The 19,805-nt window shown below is 39.6% G+C and overlaps 1 protein-coding gene across 1 annotated transcript in view; it reads right to left on the bottom strand.

The window, feature by feature from the left end:
• Positions 1-19,805, bottom strand: part of SLIT3 (slit guidance ligand 3) — a 480,366-nt gene that overhangs the window by 419,090 nt on the left and 41,471 nt on the right. The window contains exon 4 of the mRNA XM_017825656.1: positions 16,828-16,899. Coding sequence (XP_017681145.1) covers positions 16,828-16,899 — 72 coding nt within the window. The remainder of the gene's footprint in view (positions 1-16,827; positions 16,900-19,805) is intronic.

A 19,805-nucleotide genomic window follows, 5' to 3' on the forward strand; every position in this document is an offset into this window, starting at 1 on the left:
ATCTAATAATTAATATTTTCCAAGATGACTTAAAAAAAATTAAAAAAAAAAAAAATCAGTCCAAGCACTCAACTCATAGTTATTGAATAAGTAGTTTTTCCATACAGGATTTTTGTTTCCCTGAGTTATTATCTAACGCAGTTTGAAATGCTAAGCAGAACAAGGGGTGGATTTACAGCAGGTGGACTCTGCAGATGCCTGAACCAGTTCAGATGATGACATGGGATCACATCCACAAATATAGATGCACCTCTGCACAACAGCAGGATTTAAACCCCAGCTGTCCTCTGGACTAACTCAGTATTTTTAGAACATGGAGTCCCACTGTGTAAACACAATAATATTAAAAAAAAAGTTAAAAGTTGTCTTAAATTGTCCAAGTTCCGGGGTTTTGGCTGGGTGGGTTTTCAGCAGTGTAAGCTCAGAAGGGCTCTGTGTCTGCCCAGGTATCACACAGTGATCTCACTCACTGCTAGTCCTGATTTCAGGTAGTTAAGCAAGATGTGCTTTCCTATCAGTCTCCACAGGAATCAGCTCTATCCCAGCCCAGGGATAATGACATTGGCACTACAGGGAGCCTCTGACTCCCAAAATCCTGCGGGCCCTGACCTCACTCCTACTGGCCACTGTTTAGTCTGAAGACACCCCAACTCCAATCCTAAATCCCACAAAATCCCCTTCCAGGCTCTCAGCCCCCCATTCTGGCTCCTGATCTCAGTATATGGATCACTCCTTTGTCCTCTAAAACTTTCTCATTCACACACAAGTGAAATAAAAGCTATCAATTTTTTAATACCTACATAAAATCCTGCAAAAAAAAGAGGCCTAATTCCCATAAGGAGTCTCTAAACTTATGTTATAGCAAGTGGAGATAGTTGACAATGAGCAAAAAAATCCATTGCCCATCCTTTCATTTAAATACTGGAGTGCCTTGGGGTCAATCAAAGGAATAAGAGCATTGCACCTCAAATGTAATTTCTACATTCTCTTGTGAAATATAAAATGTACAACCCTATGAAATGGTAATCAATAATTTAATGTACTATTTTCAATAAGCATCATTGCTACATGGTAACAAGTGGGATAGATGGATTCATGAGAAGTTACTTGGTAAAATGAGGACTCGAAATTATCTGCAAATTAACCAAGTAAAGAATAATTTAATAATAAAGGATAATTATGCTGTCTGTAATTATTTAAGATACAGGGCTATGAGGTGACATAACTTCAGTTTATGAATATATAAAATGAGGAGCCACTAAATATTAAATGGTTTTAATCGACTCCCAAACCGAATTTGTCTTTTATTACAAAGAAAATTAAAAGACAAAAATATTCCAAATATTTAATTTTTCTTCAAAAAAATTCAAGTACTTGTCACATTCACAGAATTACCAATTACTTCCCATAACAGTCTCCACAGCATAAATCATTTCTCTGGCTGACTACCTGAGAACTCTGAACTAATTAATCTGCATGACACAAATGTTAAGATTTTGGAATATTTTGTATTATTTTTGTACACACATGGCTCCCACACAAACTCTGTAAGAATTTCTGGGGGTAAAAAAACCCACTACTTGAAAAAAAAAAAAAATCTTTTGACTTCTACATTTAAGTACAAGTTTGTAATTCAGTAACTTAATTGAGTAATTCAAGTTAAGCCTTTCTGGAGGCACTACCAAGAAATCATTCCCTTCAGCATCAGAGGACTCATGCAAGAAATAGTGTTATATTTTCCTTAGCTGGAGCTTTACCACAAGTTTCAAAACACACACTGGAAATCACGTGTTTGTCACCAAAACACTAAGGAACGCACTTTATATTTTTAAATAAGCACAGACAATACTGAGGATTACTGACAACAATACTTGGTCTCCACAGGGTCATCTCAGCTCTGTCACTTCACCATCTCATTTTATATATTGTTTGGGCCTATTTGAATCTTCACAGACCAACCCCACTTGAGACATGGGCATAATTTTGTAGCAGCTTAAAACGTGCCTAAAATTCAGCATAGCCCAGTGGATCTTAAGACAACATTTCCTTTCAACCATTTTTTTTAATAGTTGGGATTTTTCTGTAATTTAAATAGACTGCTGACATTCTAGTAACATTACCTTAGAGACTATTTGGAAATAAATTCAAAAATTAGATCAAGATCCTCGGATTAAGATCAGAAAGAGAACAATCCTTTTGCTGTAGCTGCAACCTGAAACTAAGTTAATAACATTTAAATTCAAAAGCTATGTTCTTAGATAATGTGAGGTTGAGACCAATTTGCCCTTCTTCCAAATTTTACCATGAGATATAAACAGGAAAATGCCACAGAGCAGGAACTGAAAGCCTTGGCAGGTTGGGGACTGGGTGTTCTGAAAGCCCTCAACACTCAGTTATTGACACAGCCACGAGATCCAGGCTGAGGTCAGGAAGGAAACAGGAGCCAACTCTCAACCCCATCCCAAACAACACCCTCTGGGGACCTCAGGATTTTCCTCCTGAAGGCAGGAAAACGTGGGTCCTCCAAAAAAAATAAAAAAAAACCCCCAAACTGGAAATTCCTGCCCCTCTCTTCAGCCTCCATCCATGCCAAGTCCACTCTAAAAATGATCTCAGGAAGGAAAACCCTGAGAACATGAGCCATCTGTACTTATACTGCCTTTTTTTCTTTTCCTTTTTACATGTTATTTTCCAAGAGGATCTGGGCAGCACCTTTGTGCAAGTGTTCTGTAACAACCCTGACACAGGTCAGTCAGTCTGGGTTTATAAGGTGGTTTTAAGCAGGGCAGAATCGAGGCACACTCAGGAAATGGAGAAAGCAAATAAGCTTCTCCTACAATAAGATGCAAGAAGATAAAATGTAAAAACACTGAACACCAAAGGCACATCCTACCTCTGAAAAGGGTATCAAAGCCAACACTGCAAGTGGATTCAAACAGCACAAGTTAGAGTAGGAAAGAGCTGAACTTTACTTTCCTCAGCAGCAGTTCATCAGTTCTGGCTCCTGCTGACTTTCAAATTTTGTGGGAGTTGAGAACCAACATCTCACACTCCTGCAAGATGCTGATGAGCACAGTCTTGCAGCTCTCAGGCACAGGATCCCCCAGCACCCACAAACCCCTGTCTCTGCCATTTAATCCTCCATTCTGAATAGAAGGGGAAGGGAAAAAAAAAAAGACAAACTCCACAGCTTGGTATCCCATCCACAGTATCTGCCAAACCTTGCACCAGCTAAAAGCTTCCAAACCCTAGCATTAAATACTGTAAATAATACATTTAACCACAGAATATTTCAGGTTGTAGGGGACCTCTGAGGTCATATGGTTCAAATTCCCACTCAAAACACGGCCAGTTAAATGCTAGTGAGGTTAATATGCTGAGTTCCTTCTTATATTGTATGGTATATACATTCTTATATTTCTGGCAAGAAAACCAGAAAAACCTCCTTCTACAGGAGAAAGAAACAAATTACTTGGCCAATGTAAGACTAAATATGAAAACCTTAAGAAGCAGGCACATTAGTGGGGAAAAAAAACCTAAACAACCCAGTGACTGCTGATGCAAGACATGCCACTGACTGTTTCTACAACTAATCCCCCCAACCTGGACAGATGAATTCAATTGTGGAAAGTTACTTGGAAAAAAAAACCCTCAGTGAAGTAACTAACTGCTGTAAAATTCAATAAGCACAGTTTAAAGTTACACAGAAGTATTGTCACAGGCCATTCAACACGGTCCTCTAGCTCTTGAACACTCCCTGGCAACTGCTAAAGCTTGTTTCACTAGGAATACTTGAAATTTTCAGAGATTAAACTTGCTTCCACACAGTTTTTAACTGTATTTTCCTTTCAGGTCACCATAAGTAAGGGAGATGCCAGGCTGAAAGCCCAAAGGAAGCTCACTCTGGCATTCTCCCTTCCAACCTGACACTCAAACACTGGTGTACACCTGCAAAAAATGCTCCAGGAAGTCTCTACTTACCGAAATTCTTCCTCCTTTTTGGGACTAGGCTCCAGAGTCATGCTAGAGTGGTAAATCCTCACTTTTCCATACATTATGGTATGCTCAATGTGCCCTAAAGGAAGAGGGAAATCCTTTTCCCCTTTTCATTGAGTTATTTTAAAAAAAAGAACTCCATGAAGTGAATTAAGAGACACAAAAAAAAAAAAAAAAAAACCAAACAGACTGGCAATAAATAAGTCTCAACTCTTTAAGGTATATCATTTATGCTTTTTGCAACACTGTATTTATTTACATCCACAATTTACAAACCTTAACTACGAAGTGGGGTAGCTCAGATTTTTGCCAAGTCTGACACCCGACACACGGCCTGTTGCAGCCACAGTTATCCCCAGGCCAACCCAGCGATCAGCCCTTTGTTCATGTGTTATTTAAACACAATGAAACTGGTTTACCTCATTAAAGAGGAGCTGGAATAAGCTCCAGCTGCAAGACAGTGAGGTGGGTCCTCATTTTTGAAAAGCAGCAATGCCATTTGGGAAAAAAGAGTAACAAATAATTCCCTTCCAGCAATCGAAACACCAGTTTGGAAGATAAAATAGTGCAAAACCCGAGGCCAGTAAAAAGAAACATTGTTTTCCTTTGAAGTTCACCACCAACTGGGGCAAGTGGCATGTTGCATTCCCCAGGCTTATGGGAAATTTGTTTCCTGTCGTGTCAGGAAAAAAATAACCATTATTGCCGTGGTCCCTCCAGAGCCTGTAATTACTGATGGACGTAAATTACACTGGATCAAAATACTTGACAAATGTGACCTTGAAAGTCAAAACTAAGCAGGCTACCTGAGCAATGTTGTCCTAACTCTGCCGTAGGAAGGACTGCTGGGAATGGACTCCCTGGGCCAGGCATTTCCCAGTCACAGGACAGACATCCAAAAAAAAGAGCGATGGAGCTTCACACGATTAATTCCTGTAGGTGGGGACGTGTCACTGTGTCCTCTCAGCAAACCCAGGGAAGGGACACGGGTTTAGGTGTTTTGTTCCAGCCAGTCTGACTGCAACACACAACCCTGGGACTGGTGTTCCAAGTGTAGCCACTGGCAGCCGTACAGGCAACTCATGTAGCAGGAGACATGTGAGGCCTCCAGAGCAAAGGAAGGGAAGATGCTGAAGTGAAATACCTCCTACAGAGCAGCAAGTTCCCCAGAGCAAATAACACCAAGACACTGCAAAGGCCACCACTCCTGCAGAAAAAATCCTAATAAAAGACCTAGCATAATATCCCACCAGCTCTGCTCCCAAAGCTACGGGGTTAATCAAGCAATTATTGGGAAAAAGGAGATGAAGATGGTACAAATGTAAGTAGCTCAAGGGGAAAAAGGAAAAATCCCATCCCAATACTTTTGAAGAGACAGTTACTCTATCCATACATTAGTTGTAGAAAAATCAGTTTAGGGCTCAGAGAGTGATAATGTTCCAGAGCACTCAGCACCTTCTTTAGACAGAAAGGATGGTGACCCAGTGATGATTATTACAACTAACAAGGAGTTCTATTCCTGTGACTGTGTGGTAGGACACAAGATGATTCCCTCAACAAAAGTAACTAACTGCAGAAGCCGTAACATTTAATTTCACATTGGATGTCTGACAAGCATTTTCCCCCCTCACATTCACCAAGCACCGATGTTGTACCTTGCATGTAAAGCACTCAAAATATTAAACTTACTATTCCTTCATAGATCAATAGGAATGAAGTAAATTCGTATCAGCTGTTTCCTGAAGAAATCCTTTCAGAGATATGTCTTTAGTAACAGCCCACCAGGGAGTTTACAGAGGCATGTACTTAATTTCAAATATGCTTCAGTCAATTTTCTCAACAGTATTTGCATTTCCATTGTAGAAAACCTCCAACTTCAACCATGGCAATTACTGTATATTTGAATAATCTCACTAAACTAAGTTCCAGAGTATATCAGGGAAACACGAAAAATCAGCTCATGGACTTTGTTCAACACGAGGTGCCATAAGCCTTCGTTTTCAGTGTGTTACACTGAGAAATCAAAGCAGCTCAAAGGCACACCTTGTACATCATCCTTGCCTTAGTCATAAGAGTAAGATGATAACAAACCACCCCTGCCAATCTATTCTTGTAGCCACGTAACATTTATGACTTGCACGAGTTATTTTAATTTTGTTTCATGGATGGTTTCTACTCCTGGAAGTTTTCCAGTGCAGGCTGCACTTGGGATATGGAACTGCATCAGGCTCCACATCCAACCCCTCCCGGCTCAGCCCCACACTGACCCTTCTGACAGGCACACACTTGCCTCAGGCTACAATCCCACAGCTTCTCTCAACCAAAGGGGATTTGAATCATAATGAAATCCTGGATCATTTACAACCGTATTTCAAAAGCAAACATAGTGCATTTAAAAGTAACAGCAGCATTGGTTTGGGTGACCTCTACGTGTCTGAAGTACCTTAACCAGGCCTGCCCTATTAGCCCTGTGAAACACATGGAAAAGCTCCAGAAAGCCTGACTTAAGCTTCCCATTGTACACATAACAGACATCAAGAAGGAAACCAAATGAGAATTAAAGCAAGGAAGTGTTTGGCCTGGCATCATTTTACCCACCAAACCCTTAACTCAAGGGGCACTCTGACTGTAAAACAAAGCCCTGCAGGTAAAGCCAAGTTCTGCTGCCACGAAGCAGTCAGCAGGAGAACTGGATGCCAGAAAACTGGTGATGAGAAATGGCCTTTTGTTTTTGAAGATGCTGATCAAAATCAAGACTTCATGTGCAGCACTAATAATTTAACCCTCATTAGTATCTCTACACCAATGATCACGTCTCCTATTTCTAACCACTCACACACTGAAAGAAATTCTCATTATCTCCAACATAGTTCTTCAGTATTTGAAAGGACTTTTACAAGACGATGAATGTAAACTCCTCTTTGGCCTCAGGATGACAGTCTATTATGGAAAGCAACAGAAATATTTACATTATCATTATGATATTTTTCCTGTTACGCAGATGAGATGTCTGTGCTTCAGGTCACCAGTTCAATCTGTTCCTACTTTAAGTCTGTGTGAGGAAATGGCCTCAATGTGAAAATAATGCCAAATGCTCCAATTCTCATCTCCTATATACAAAAAAAAAAAAAAAATGGTTATATTTGTTCTGCATTTTCTCCTAGTTGCAGTAAAGACAATTTACATGTGGATTTCCCACTGCTTCTCTTAACCATGGACAGGACCACAGCAGCTCCAGACCACTGGCTGAGCACTCAGCAAAACACTTTACAGCTCCTTTCAGTGTTCAGCCAACAGGGAAAGGCAGAAAATATTCACCTATGAATTAACCGACTAAAAGGAAGTTTTTAAACAAGAAAAGCAATATCCACATAGCAATACTTTATGTGCAGGTACCCCATGATGTGCTGACATTTGCAGACTGGTTCTAACAGCAAGGCCAAAAAGCCACGTTACAAAGCAAATGCAGTAAATCTGACTGTGACAAACTCAGAGCTGCACAGTCGGACTAACAGGGTTATCCAGTTTCCGGAAAAGAAACTGCCTATAAACCATCAGGTCAGAATCCCTACAGTAATAATATACCTGTGATATAACCTAATTAATCTCCGACTGCAACCTACACAGCTACTCAATCCTCTGCCGAGCTTAATAAAAGCAGCCCAGGAGGGCCACAGGCAAATCCAGGGGCAACAGCGGCTCCCCAGCCCTGCCCTCGCCACAAATCAACCCCGAGGAACCAGAACACAGCACTGTAGGGAGCCCCAGCACTTGAACTGGTGCTAACAGAAGCAAAGCCCCAAAGTGCTGAAGGCTAATGTAAGAAAGTGGCAAGCCAATAATGCCCACCCACAAGGGCTGTATTTTGAGAGCTCTCTATCAGCTCTCAGTCACGGGAGAGCCGTCGGAACCAGAGGCTGAGTCACTGTGTTTTTCCCCCCATTTTAACTTGTCACTCTGCACGCAGAAGCTGAGGCCAGTTAATAAGGACACATTTCAGAGCTGGCAGAGCACACGGGGCCACCCTCAGAACCCACGTCCCCAGCTCTGGAGGTGATGACTAACCAGGGAGCCCCGATCCAAGCTGGCTTTGCTGCAGCTCAAAGCAGCACAAGAGGCTGGGGAAGTTCAGAAAAGCCTGATTTTGCCAAGCATCTCCAGGATGCTCTCAAATGTTGTGGAGAAAAGAATCAACTCTAATAGGGATTAATGTCTAATTGGACAAACTAAGTACATGCTGGATTTTATCAATACTCCTTGTTTGATACTAAGACAAATTTTAAGAAGCATCAGAAACCATTTACAACAGCTCTGTTGATGCAGAGTCCTAGGCTGGACTTAGTAAGTTTAAAAGGCTACTATTGGTGTTAGTAAAATAAACTAAGCCTTTTCCAGTTCAGGATTGTGTTGAACACTCAATAACAGTATAATAATTTTTAATATGTTATCTCCAAGCCATGTGATTCGAAACTAGAATATGTTTGAGAGTGCTCTAAAAACCTTGAGGAAAACGGACACCCAGCAACATGGTTAAAGCTACCAAATAACTGCCAAATCATTAAGTGGAAAATTAATCCCAAAACTGGGAACCTCCTGATTTCTTGAGCTAAACATCAATGAAAAGAGAATGTCACCTTTCAAACAGCACAGGAAAAAGCAGCAGAAATGCAAGGCAGTAATTACTGAGCTAACAGAGTAAAAAAACTTATTTCCAAGGCAGACTTATGCTTAATCTGCATGTGTGGCATTTCTTCTGGAAATGTATAATCCTTTGCCACAAACTCCCTTAAATAGCTTTGTAATAAGATGACCTGATCACAGAAGTTGGCAATAGGAACCTTCTTAGAAGAAAGACGCCACTGAAACCCAGCAGTAATTTTTGCAAAGAACACCCTTTCTTTCCCAATCGTGCCTGTTTCCCCCAAGAGGGGAAATAAGACATCTGCACACTATCATTTCAAATAACCAATTTTACACATGGGAAAAGCAGCACTGAGGAGGAAGCCTTCTGGCTTTTCAATATGTTTTCTTTTGTTTTCTACTCTCACAATATTAATAATAATAAATCTTTTATTATATTTTTTAATTGTTCTTCTGCACTAATTTGGACAGAAAAAAAATTCCTTAGACTCTTCAAATAAAACTGGTACTTGCATTTTAAAAAAATAGTTACATACATTATTTACAACCAGAGCCCAAAAGATCATCTAGAATGCCTTCAGCTTGATAAATGGTGTAAATGTCATCCAGCTATCTGCAGCACAAGCTTCTGACCTAATGCACATCTTTCTCAAGCCAGAAGTGCACCCCAGAGACCAGCAAACACTTACTGTAATTATTTACTGTCTTCTAAAAAGACCTGCTGTGATCCATACACAGTAAAACTACAATTACTGGATGTGGATAAAACCACAAAAACACCCTGTTACAAGCCCATGCTCTTCTGTCATGGCAACACTGTAACTCAAACTCCTCTAACAATTGAATTGTCGGGTTCCTGCTTTAATGGGAAACGATAATGGAGCTCTGAGGCAGCAACCCGGGAGAGCTTTCTTTCTAGAAAGAGAACAAACAGAGAAATAAAGAGGACACCAAGAAAATTTATGATCTGGTTGCTTTTCCAAACACAGCTCCTGATGACGTCCCCAGGATAAAAGAGGCTGAATTTGATCAAGAGTCATGATTTGATAACTCTGTGCCTGCTGAGGAGCAGGTTGGGAAGGAGGGTTTACAAGCAACGCTTCTGGTAAGGCTTTCAGCAGCAAATCCCTGGCAAAGCATACCTGTGTGCAACAACCCCCTGGCTACAATAAACATCTTATAAAGGCACTCCAAGGAAAGCAGACATTGGTATAAGTGCATTCAAAGGAAAGCAGACATTGGTAAAATCTAACACACACCACACTCCTCAAACTCCAGCCAGGACACCCCGACTTACCCAGACCAACCCCTGACTGCAGCACAGCACAATGGAACATCATCACACAGCAGAGGTGAGAAAACCTGCATATTTATGTTTAACCAGGGCAACCTCATAAGTAAAGATGTAACTAAGTAGTTCCAGCTACTCCTACGAGGAATCATCTAAAGAAACCACTCACACAAAATCAAATTCACACACACACTGCACAAACAGTTACATGAAGAAGCAGACAAGTCAAGAACAGAGATGGAAAATTGTAATGCATTAAAATAAAACTAAAAGCCAATGTGACTAACAATTAAACATACCACACGGGTTTTCAGTGTCTAATAAGTTTATCACTAAAATTGCTTTGAAGTGTGCAAATCCACGCAGCAATACACACTTCTCACCATCTCCAAAGTGTATGAATGACAGGATAAACCATTGTTTCTAGGCAGTTTTAATGTGGTTTTAACACCTAGCTCAAGAAGAAAAGTTAAGCAGTGAAGGTATTATTAAATAATAAAACTTTGCCTGCAAATTCTTCAGCAATATTTTGTGTATGTTCGTGTAGATGTGGTTTCTTGATTGTAATAGCCCCTTAAAAATTACTAATAACCCCCATATTCCCTGTTTCCTGGTGCTCCTCCAGATATCATAGTTACATTTACTTATTTGCCTCTTTTACAGAACACACACACCTTATTAGCTCTGATGTGCATTTGCTGCATACCAAACTAGAAAACTCAGATGATCCATCACAATGCACAGCTGTGGTTATAAAGCACAGATGAGATTTTTCTTATTTCAGGAAGAATAATTTTTCTTATTTCAGGATGAAAACATTTTAAAAGCAAATTAAATGTAATCAGATAAAAGGCAACTTAAATTTCATTACAAATGACAGTGGATCAGTGCAAGTTCACAAAGTTCCACATGCTATCCTCTCTCATCCTTCCAAAACCAGCAGTTCTATAAGGAGGTTGATGTCAGATAGTTCCTGACAATCATTAATTTAAAGGAAAAGTGACACATTTCACTTTCCAGTTTGGTTCAATGACTCAATTAAATGTTTGAGTAGCACTTGAAAAAGCAAAAGAGTCACTGATAGCCACTGACACCTCCCTGGGAAACACGAATTTCCAATTAAGAGACTGGGAGGTGCAGCCCAGGTGAGACAGGCTGTCCTCCTGCAGCCCAGGGAGCTCCAGGGTGGAGCAGATGGATGCCCAAAGGAGGCTGTGATCCTGTGGGAAGCAGGAACAGGGTCCAGGCAGGACTTGCAGCCCCATGGGGAGAGAAGCCCAGGCTGGAGCAGGGGAAGAGTGTGAGGAGCCCTTCCCCAGAGGAGGAAGGAGTAGCAGAGACAGCGTGTGATGAACTGACTGTAACCCCCATTCCCTGGGCCCCTGCACTGCTGGGGGGGAGCAGGGACAGAATTCAGAAAGTTAAGCCCAGGAAGAAGAAAGGGGTAGGGGAAGGTGTTTTAAGATTTGGTTTCATTTCTCGTTACCCTGCTCCGATTGGATTGGTAATAAAGTGACATCCCTACAGTCAGGTCAAGTTTTGCCCATGATGGTGACTGGTGAGTGACCTCTCCTGCCCTTATCTCTCCCCACAAGCCATTCTCTAGACTCTCACCCCTTTGCAACCGAGGAGAGTAATGCTAGAGCAGCTTTGGTGGGCACCAGCACCCAGCCAGGGTCAACCCAGCACACAACCTCAGCCTTCAGTGAGTCTGCTAAAATTGAATATTGCCTCTTTTTAAGGCTACTCAGAGAATTCATACTGAGTGCTACAAGTACTGACTCACTATTTTACCCATCCATCAATCAACTTTCAAAACATTCCACTGTGCAAGAAATAGGCATCCCACCGATCCAGCTTTGACAAATCTCACACTGCTACAAATATTGACATTGTGTTAAAAACAAGCAACTTATTACACAGTGGCTGTATCTGATACTAAGAGGCCATCCCATTTTATTGGAACAAATAACTGATCTACATCTCCACTTTGCTGACCTTGCTACTTCGGTAACAATTAGAGATGAACAGGATAAAACGTTGGGACACCACAACTAGAAAGTTTAAGCACCGTGAGATTTTAAAGGTATTATGGACACACAGCCACGAACCTGTTTTGTCTCAGAGTTCAGGATCACAGGGCTCTGCTCCCACACCACAACGTCCAGCCTTGATATGAAATCTGAATTCTGATACTACCCTAAAAAGTAAACAATTTCAGAGCCTAATGGATGCTTCCACGACCCTGATACTTCTGGTATCAAATCTCAGTATCTAAGTCTCCAGAGCCTGGTTTATTTAGTCAAGTGACAACTAAGGCAGCTCATTAAAAGTGAAGAGACCCACCAAATGGTCGGTGGCTATAAATTCATGGAGGCATCACTACAAGACTTGACTTTAGAGCACTTCTAAGAGTTTTTTTTCACCCACACAAAGGAGCTTTACCTTGACTACTTAGCAGCTGGTTGAGGTAGGGAGGTTTCAACAGAGAAATCAATATATTCCTACATGGTGGGGTGTTTGTGGGGGAATGGGCCTGTTTCCCCCTTTTGTTTTGTTTTTAAAGATAAATAAGTATCTCATGGACCACTAGCATCCTTGCTTTTTAGTGAAAAGCAGATGCACTACAATCATTTTATACACCAGCTGTGCACACAAAGGATATGCAGGATTCCAGCACTCCCAAAGCTTTGTTTACAAACTTGGCTAATAAATTTCATTGGTTATTTTGGATATTAGAAAGTAATTACCTTGGAATCAAAACCTGGGTTTATAGCTGTTAAATTACATGTTTCATTTTACTATATGTTCTCATCACTTGTATTAATAATACCTTTTACTTTATGGCTAGATATCAGTAAATATCTGAAACTATAAAAAAAATATCTTTCTTGCTTCTAATACTCAATTTATTAAAAATGCCTTTTCCTTGATTCAGTTCTCTCATTAAAAGTGCCTGCAGTTTGAATTATTAGATAATTATCCCAGATAAAACAGTTAAGAAGCTTTAAAACCCAGGCAGTCAAGGCAACAGAGCAATGAGAAACATTTCCACCAGAGAACCCAGCCAAGGGTTCATCCAACTTAAACTTAAAACTCTTATCTAAACCAAAGCAAACAAAATCCATGAGTCTCCAAGCCAAATCTTTCTAGAAGAAAAGGCTCAGAAACCTTATGAGAAACTCGTTTTGTGGGACATTTCACATTCCACTTCAGGTTTATTTCACTATATATATTCCTGCTTCTAATAACAACCAGATGTGACAACAAAGTCTGTCCAGCACTGTAAAAGATACAAGGATATCCTGAAGCTCAGCATTTTGGGAGAGGCTTGGAGAAAAAAAGGCCAAGGTACCTGGAGGTGAAGTGAAGGTTGAGGGAGCAGTTATAATCTGAGCAACTTTCTAAATTCAAATTCATTAGTTATTCAGAAAGGCTGCATTTCAGTGGGAACGCCCCATGCCCTGAGCCAAGGGTGCTATGGTGGCACACAAGGAAACCATCAGGGACACCAGCACTGCTCCTCCAAACTCTGTGTGTATGAAACAGCACAAGAACCCAACAGGTTTGTTCTCCAGCTTTTTCAAGCATATCATTGACAAGAAACAATGTCCTACACTGCGATTTCCAGCAGCAACAAGGCTGAAGAGATTCTGCTGCTACTGAACCACATAAATAAAGTTGGTTCCTCCAAAAAACCCCAAGGAAGATTTCAGCCCAGCTGACAGAACACTGAGAAAAGTCTTCAGTTAGTTTTGCAACCTTTAACTACTCCTGAAACATTAACAGGCCTTCCTTGAAACCCTCCAGCACACAAAATTCCTGCATGTTTAAGCAGGTCAGTCACTCCATCTCCACCAATTTTTATTCCTGCTAATAAATATGCTCAACTTTTAAACTCTTATCAAGTTACCACAGTTAAAATGTCATCTTTCTGTTTATTTTTGCATTTAAAAAATAAAATCAAATCAAGCTTGTATTTCATTAACAAACCTATAGGGTGTTACATTCACTGTAATCCTGCTGAAGAGAGCAGCTGTAAGAATCACAGAATTCATCTGTATTTCCTACACGTCCATGTGGACAAGACTATCCAAAATTTACAGTTTGGACACATTGCACAGTAATATTTAGTTCCTAAAATTTTGCATCATTTGAGGTGTAGCAAGCTCACACAATTAAAATACTCAATTTTAGACTTTCTACTTTATGAGGATTATAATTATTAAGAATAAAATAATGGACTAATTACTATTAGTAATTAGTAACTAATTAGTTAGTCAAACTCTTGACTAACCCATAGTCAAGAGTTTGAAAATACATCAGCAGAAATAATACAGCTTTAGCATGGACAATTAAAATTAAGATCAGTATTATCTACACTTTTTAATGTTCATTTTCATTCACTCCTCATAAATCCCACAAAATCTCCATCACCTCAGCATCGGTCTGTCTTTGTTTCACTACTTTTATTCCCTTTCATCACTTTCTCAGCTATGCTTTCTTCTTGAAAGGCTGGGGCAGAGCAGCTGGGAGAGGAATGTAAGCACCAAAACCTCTTCACTGGAGCATTTTACCCATTTGTGAACAGAGTGGCACTGCTGAATTTCAGACACTTCCTAACAGAAAGAACAACTCTGACTCTCCAGCAGTAGGACCACGACAGTAACACAAAATAATAGAAAGCAACCATATATATGTGTGAGTGTGTGTATTTTTTACGAGTTATAGCAGGAAAAAAATTCTCATTCTCATCCCATGACTGCAAAACATAAAACCAAACCACACTGGGGACTCTACGAGTTCACTTAGCTAAGATTTATTTACTTAAAATGCACACTGTATTTATATAACACTTGTATCTTCAAAAGAAAAAGCAAGTTTCTTCTGACAAACAGTGTTAAAGTGATCTATCTAATGCACTATTAAACAATAAGCAAGACTTTGAGTGAATGTCAGTGAATAAAGACAAATGTTCCGACAGCATCCGTTGGGAGGCATTACAGAACACAGCATCCAGATTAATCATTCTAGTCTGTGTAATTTTATTACAATCTTCATATTCTAAAAGCAAAACGATTTTCCTTGCTGTTAAGGACTATCATGTATCATGATTGTATGATCTACTAAAAAATACACTCTCTGGTGTTGGAAAACCTCTGCTATTTTCTGTTTGTTGCTTTGTGAGAGGCACAAGTTACCAACACACCCCACCTTCCACCAAACCACAAACTACCAGAAAGGTCTTTCAGCCTCATGATAGCCACTCAGAGGGATTTTCAAAATGTTAAACTGCAATTTGTAGTGATACAGGTAAACTCTCTAAAAGTTTTCTATCTCGAAAGCATCACCATTTCCACAGACAACCAACCCACATGAACCAGCTCTTCTAAGAAATAAATACAACTGGCACCTTCCAGAGACCAGACAAAGATATCTGCAAGTACCAGCTCAATGTTACACTCAAGAGGAGTTCCAAGATACAACATTTCAAAACCATGCAAAGAACTTTAGGAAATACAACACAATTGTTCAGCCTGAGCAAATATATTCCAGGGCATTCAACAGTCACGACAAAGCTTGCAAAACAAGTCCAACAAAGATTTTGCAATGATTTTAAGACTAAAAGACAGCTATAGCTTATAATTATTGATGTTTTTATACCTTTTTTTAATCTGCAGCACAAGGTCATTGAATTACTTGTACAGCTTTTCATGAGCAAGTTTGGACGACACCAAAAGTTCATTACGGAAATTCTCCAAACTATCAATACCACTCGCTGCACAACGCTCTCCAACTCTCCTCTTGAAATAGTCATGGCTCCAAAATTCATCTGCTCTATCACCACGTGGTTTGTATGTCCACAGGAAGATAAATTTACTGCACTGCCCAAATGGTTGGTTTGGCTGCAGACAGAGGTATTTAAACACTTATGAAAACTCCACATGAACGGAGCAACTTTTCAACCAACAACGAGTAGTAACTTCACAATTTCACTGACCAAATCACAAGTCTTCGTATCTGATCTGCCATAAACAAACCCAAGCATTAAAAGAACTATTTCATCATCTAGAACATCTTTCAAAAAGCCAGTGTGGATCATGAGTTTAACTTTGTCAGGATCCAAAAACCAGTTTCAAGCAGCTTTTGACAACTCCTTTAGAAAGGCAGATGATTCTTTTCTTGATAAGTAACCATGCAGGCACCTCATCACCATTTTATTTTCATACACTTTTTAAGAATATATTTAAAAAATCACCAAGTCATCGTGCTAACACCACCTCTCCCTCCTCCCACCAAAAAGAAATAATTCCAAGCTCATGCTGGCCTTCTCTGCTGTTGACATGATACCATCTAATCACCTTAGAGCACAGTTTCTATATTTCAAGGAAAAACAATTCTTTACCTCTCCGTACTTCCTCATCTTCCTGACTGACAAGGCAACAGCCAGAACTTGGCTGGTCTGCCTGACAATGCCTTGACTTAATTAAAAAAAATGATAATTTTTGAAGCTAAAAAAAAAAAATAAATCTAACTCTGCATTATTTTTAAATAAGAATAGGCAGTCTCTCTTTGTGGACATCTAGACTGTACTGGATATGAGAAGCTGCCACATTTCATGGTTTCTATAAACCTACATAGAGAGTTGAAAATCAGTCACCTTGATGTCATCATGGTGAATATATGAGAAACAGAAAAATTTTGTGGTTTCTCTTCCCTCTGATATTTCTGCTCTATCCAATTACCACTACACAAATGCAAACACACCCTTAAAAAACCCTTACCAACTAGCAGTTTAATATCACAGAAATTAAACCTCTCACCACAGTCAAAACACAACCATGGAAATCTGTAAAGCAAGGGGCACACAATAGAAAAATAAATCAGATTATACTTACAGTCTAGTTAACTTCTGTGTGTTCTGAAAGAGCAGCTCTGGAAGGACTTGCAATTTATTCTTGTTCAAACGCCTAAAAAGTAACAATTAGAATAAAAAAAAAATCAGATTATCTGCCAGTTTAAGAAGTTTATTCTATGATACATAAACATGAAGCTCACATTGCACATGCTGTGAACTCTGCACAGGATGCATCGTGCACACAGGAGCCAAAGTGGTTGTGTCACGTGCAGATCACCTGCCTACATCTGTGAGTTACAGAGTCAAGGAACAGTCACCACAAAGTCTGAATGTTTTCATATGGATAAGTACACAAATATATTTTTTCAGTTTCCCTCTGGATGCCAGTGAATCACACACTCAGCTCACACTGTTCTAGGAACAGCTACCAGCAGGTACCTGGATTTTCTCTCTCTCCTTCTAAAAAAACAGGCACAGAAAAACAGTACCTTAACCAACCAAGATTATTCCCAGCTTGGCTGTTATTTCTACAGTATAAACAATTATTATTCTTTTTTTTGAAGAACTTCCTTGAAACTTCACTTTGCAAACAGGAGCACTCTTGTAGAACACAACAACATATGGGTAACCAGACCACTACGTGGTGACTTGAAATAGAATATTAATCTGGAAGATTCTTCCAGGAACATTTTAGAGAACAGATTAGTGTTTGTACATTAGTCCCTTTTACTCAAAGTTTTACACTGATGACAACTTGCCAGTTTTCAGAAAACAACTGTTACAAGCTATTCCAGCCTAGTAGCTATAAAAAGCACGAGCCTCCTCTCCTTGAAAGGCGTGACAGCCCCGTGAAATCCAAAAGCAGTTCTACTTGTAAGACTCAATCTTTTTCTTCAACCCTTTTTCTGTTCTTTGACAATAAAAACAGTCTCTTGCTGTATCCTAATGAAGTGGACCTGAACTAATCACACACAGCTCCCTGTTCTAAACAGGAAGCTGCATCCTGTAAATTCATTTATGAGCCTGTCTTTATGCCCCCTTTGTTCCCAATCTACCTGACAAGTTAACTTGGATAGAAGATCTATTTTTTTTTGCTGAAGTTTTGATCTCCAAAAGAGATCAAAACACCTGGAACTTTCATAAATCTACTGTTACTTTGCACCCAATATCTGGTTTCCAGTTTTCCTGCACACTGTGTAATCTCGCTATCAGAATTCAAGAATTTTTGGAACTGAAAGTCCTTCCTCAGAGATCAAACTAATGTTGTGGGGTTTCACATGGCAGAGATTTCACATGGCTACCATATGAATGCGTCTTGCAAGATAAAGGGGTGATGGGAGGAAAGAGGAGTCTTAACTTCTCTTTCTGACACCTAGAACAGATCAAAGGCTGCTCCTGCAATCCTGCTCCCAGAGCCTGTGCATCACACACACCACATGCTGCCTTCAGCAGAGACAAATATGGGTTATTTCCTAGTGCTTTTATCAACTCCCCAATTTCACTGCTCAGATAAATGAAGAAAACAGTAAATAAAACACTAAACAAGAACATGAGAGACACTAAGCACTACTTTGCATTTGGGAAAGGAAATGGGAAGATGTAAAACTGGATTTGCTTACATCCATGTGACATTTCACAATTCTATACCTAAATAAACTTAATCTTCATCTTGTTTAATTCAAGTTCGATGGTAATGTTCTACTTAACCCTCATCAAATTCATTACTCCAGCTAAGCATGTTTATCTGCTAGAGTAACAGGATGAAACATAAGGAAGAAAAATACTTATGATAATGTAGGGCTTAGCACTCCTCAGCTCCATCCTCATCCACCAAGACTACCACCAGTCATTGAGAAACACTCAACACATTCAACTTATTTAGCAATCAGAATGAAAACTATCAGTGAAATGAACCTATTCCACACATGGTCCAATATTTATTCCTGTGCCTGACTGTCATTTCAGATCTCCCAATGTACACACAATCACCCACTGCCAACCCAAAGTCATCTGACTTATCTCAGATCCAAGGAATATGCTTTTAAGGATATTCTTTTCTCTGCTTGCAAGGATTTCACAAATGCTGAGTTTGTCCTTATTGTTTTAAGCCAAAGAAACTAATGAAAATCAGATTAAGTTTCTAGAACAGGAGGTTTCACACCAACAAGCAGACAATATCCGTACTAACAAAAAATTTTATTCTCAAGGTTAGAAAGTTTGCAACCTGAGAAGTCAAACATTTACAACTTGCAGTGGCATGAATACCTTACAGAAAAAAAAAAACCTAACATCAAATTCTTTTTCCCTAACTTACAATCATATCAAACCAGAATATTAAACATTGAAATTATTTTCTATTATTTATATGGCCTAACACTAACCTACCTGTGATGGAACAAATTCTCAGCTGCCCTCCTAAATTGTCTTAAGTGTTTGAAGATTTCATCCAGTCAAAAGTACTGATTTTCTTTCAAACCTTACATGAAGTAAAGTCCACACAAGGACACTTTTGCAAAGCTCACATTGGGACCTGCTCTTCACTAGCACTAAAATTTTCATATGGGTCTAAATTTATTTAATATTTTTCACATTATATTGTTATAAATTAAGGTCTTTTTACACTGCAGCAGTGAGCAAACTGAACCTGTGTGTCAAGGTCAGGGCATCCTTGCTTTGCTTTAACTCACATAAACTTGATTTTCAAAATAACCCAGCACTCCTGATCAGTGCTCCTGCACATGGTACATCCTCCACACACTGCAGGTACACAACATTTCTGCCCCAAACCAGAGTTTGAAGCTCCAAGGCAAAGCTGTGTGACTATGTCATAAAAAAGCAAATCAAGGTAACAAGAAACATTTGAAGAGTCCATGGCTACTGATGTCCTGGTTTAAGCCATGGCACTCTCCAAAAGACCTTCCACCACTTCCTAAGATTTATTTCAAGTTGAAATTTCTGCCAAAAGTCGTTTGATTCATAGTTGGATTCTTAGGGGAGCTCAGAGAATGAACAGGGGTT

Source organism: Lepidothrix coronata, unplaced genomic scaffold, assembly GCF_001604755.1.
Source record: "Lepidothrix coronata isolate B3197 unplaced genomic scaffold, Lepidothrix_coronata-1.0 Scaffold121, whole genome shotgun sequence".
Lineage (NCBI taxonomy): Eukaryota > Metazoa > Chordata > Aves > Passeriformes > Pipridae > Lepidothrix > Lepidothrix coronata.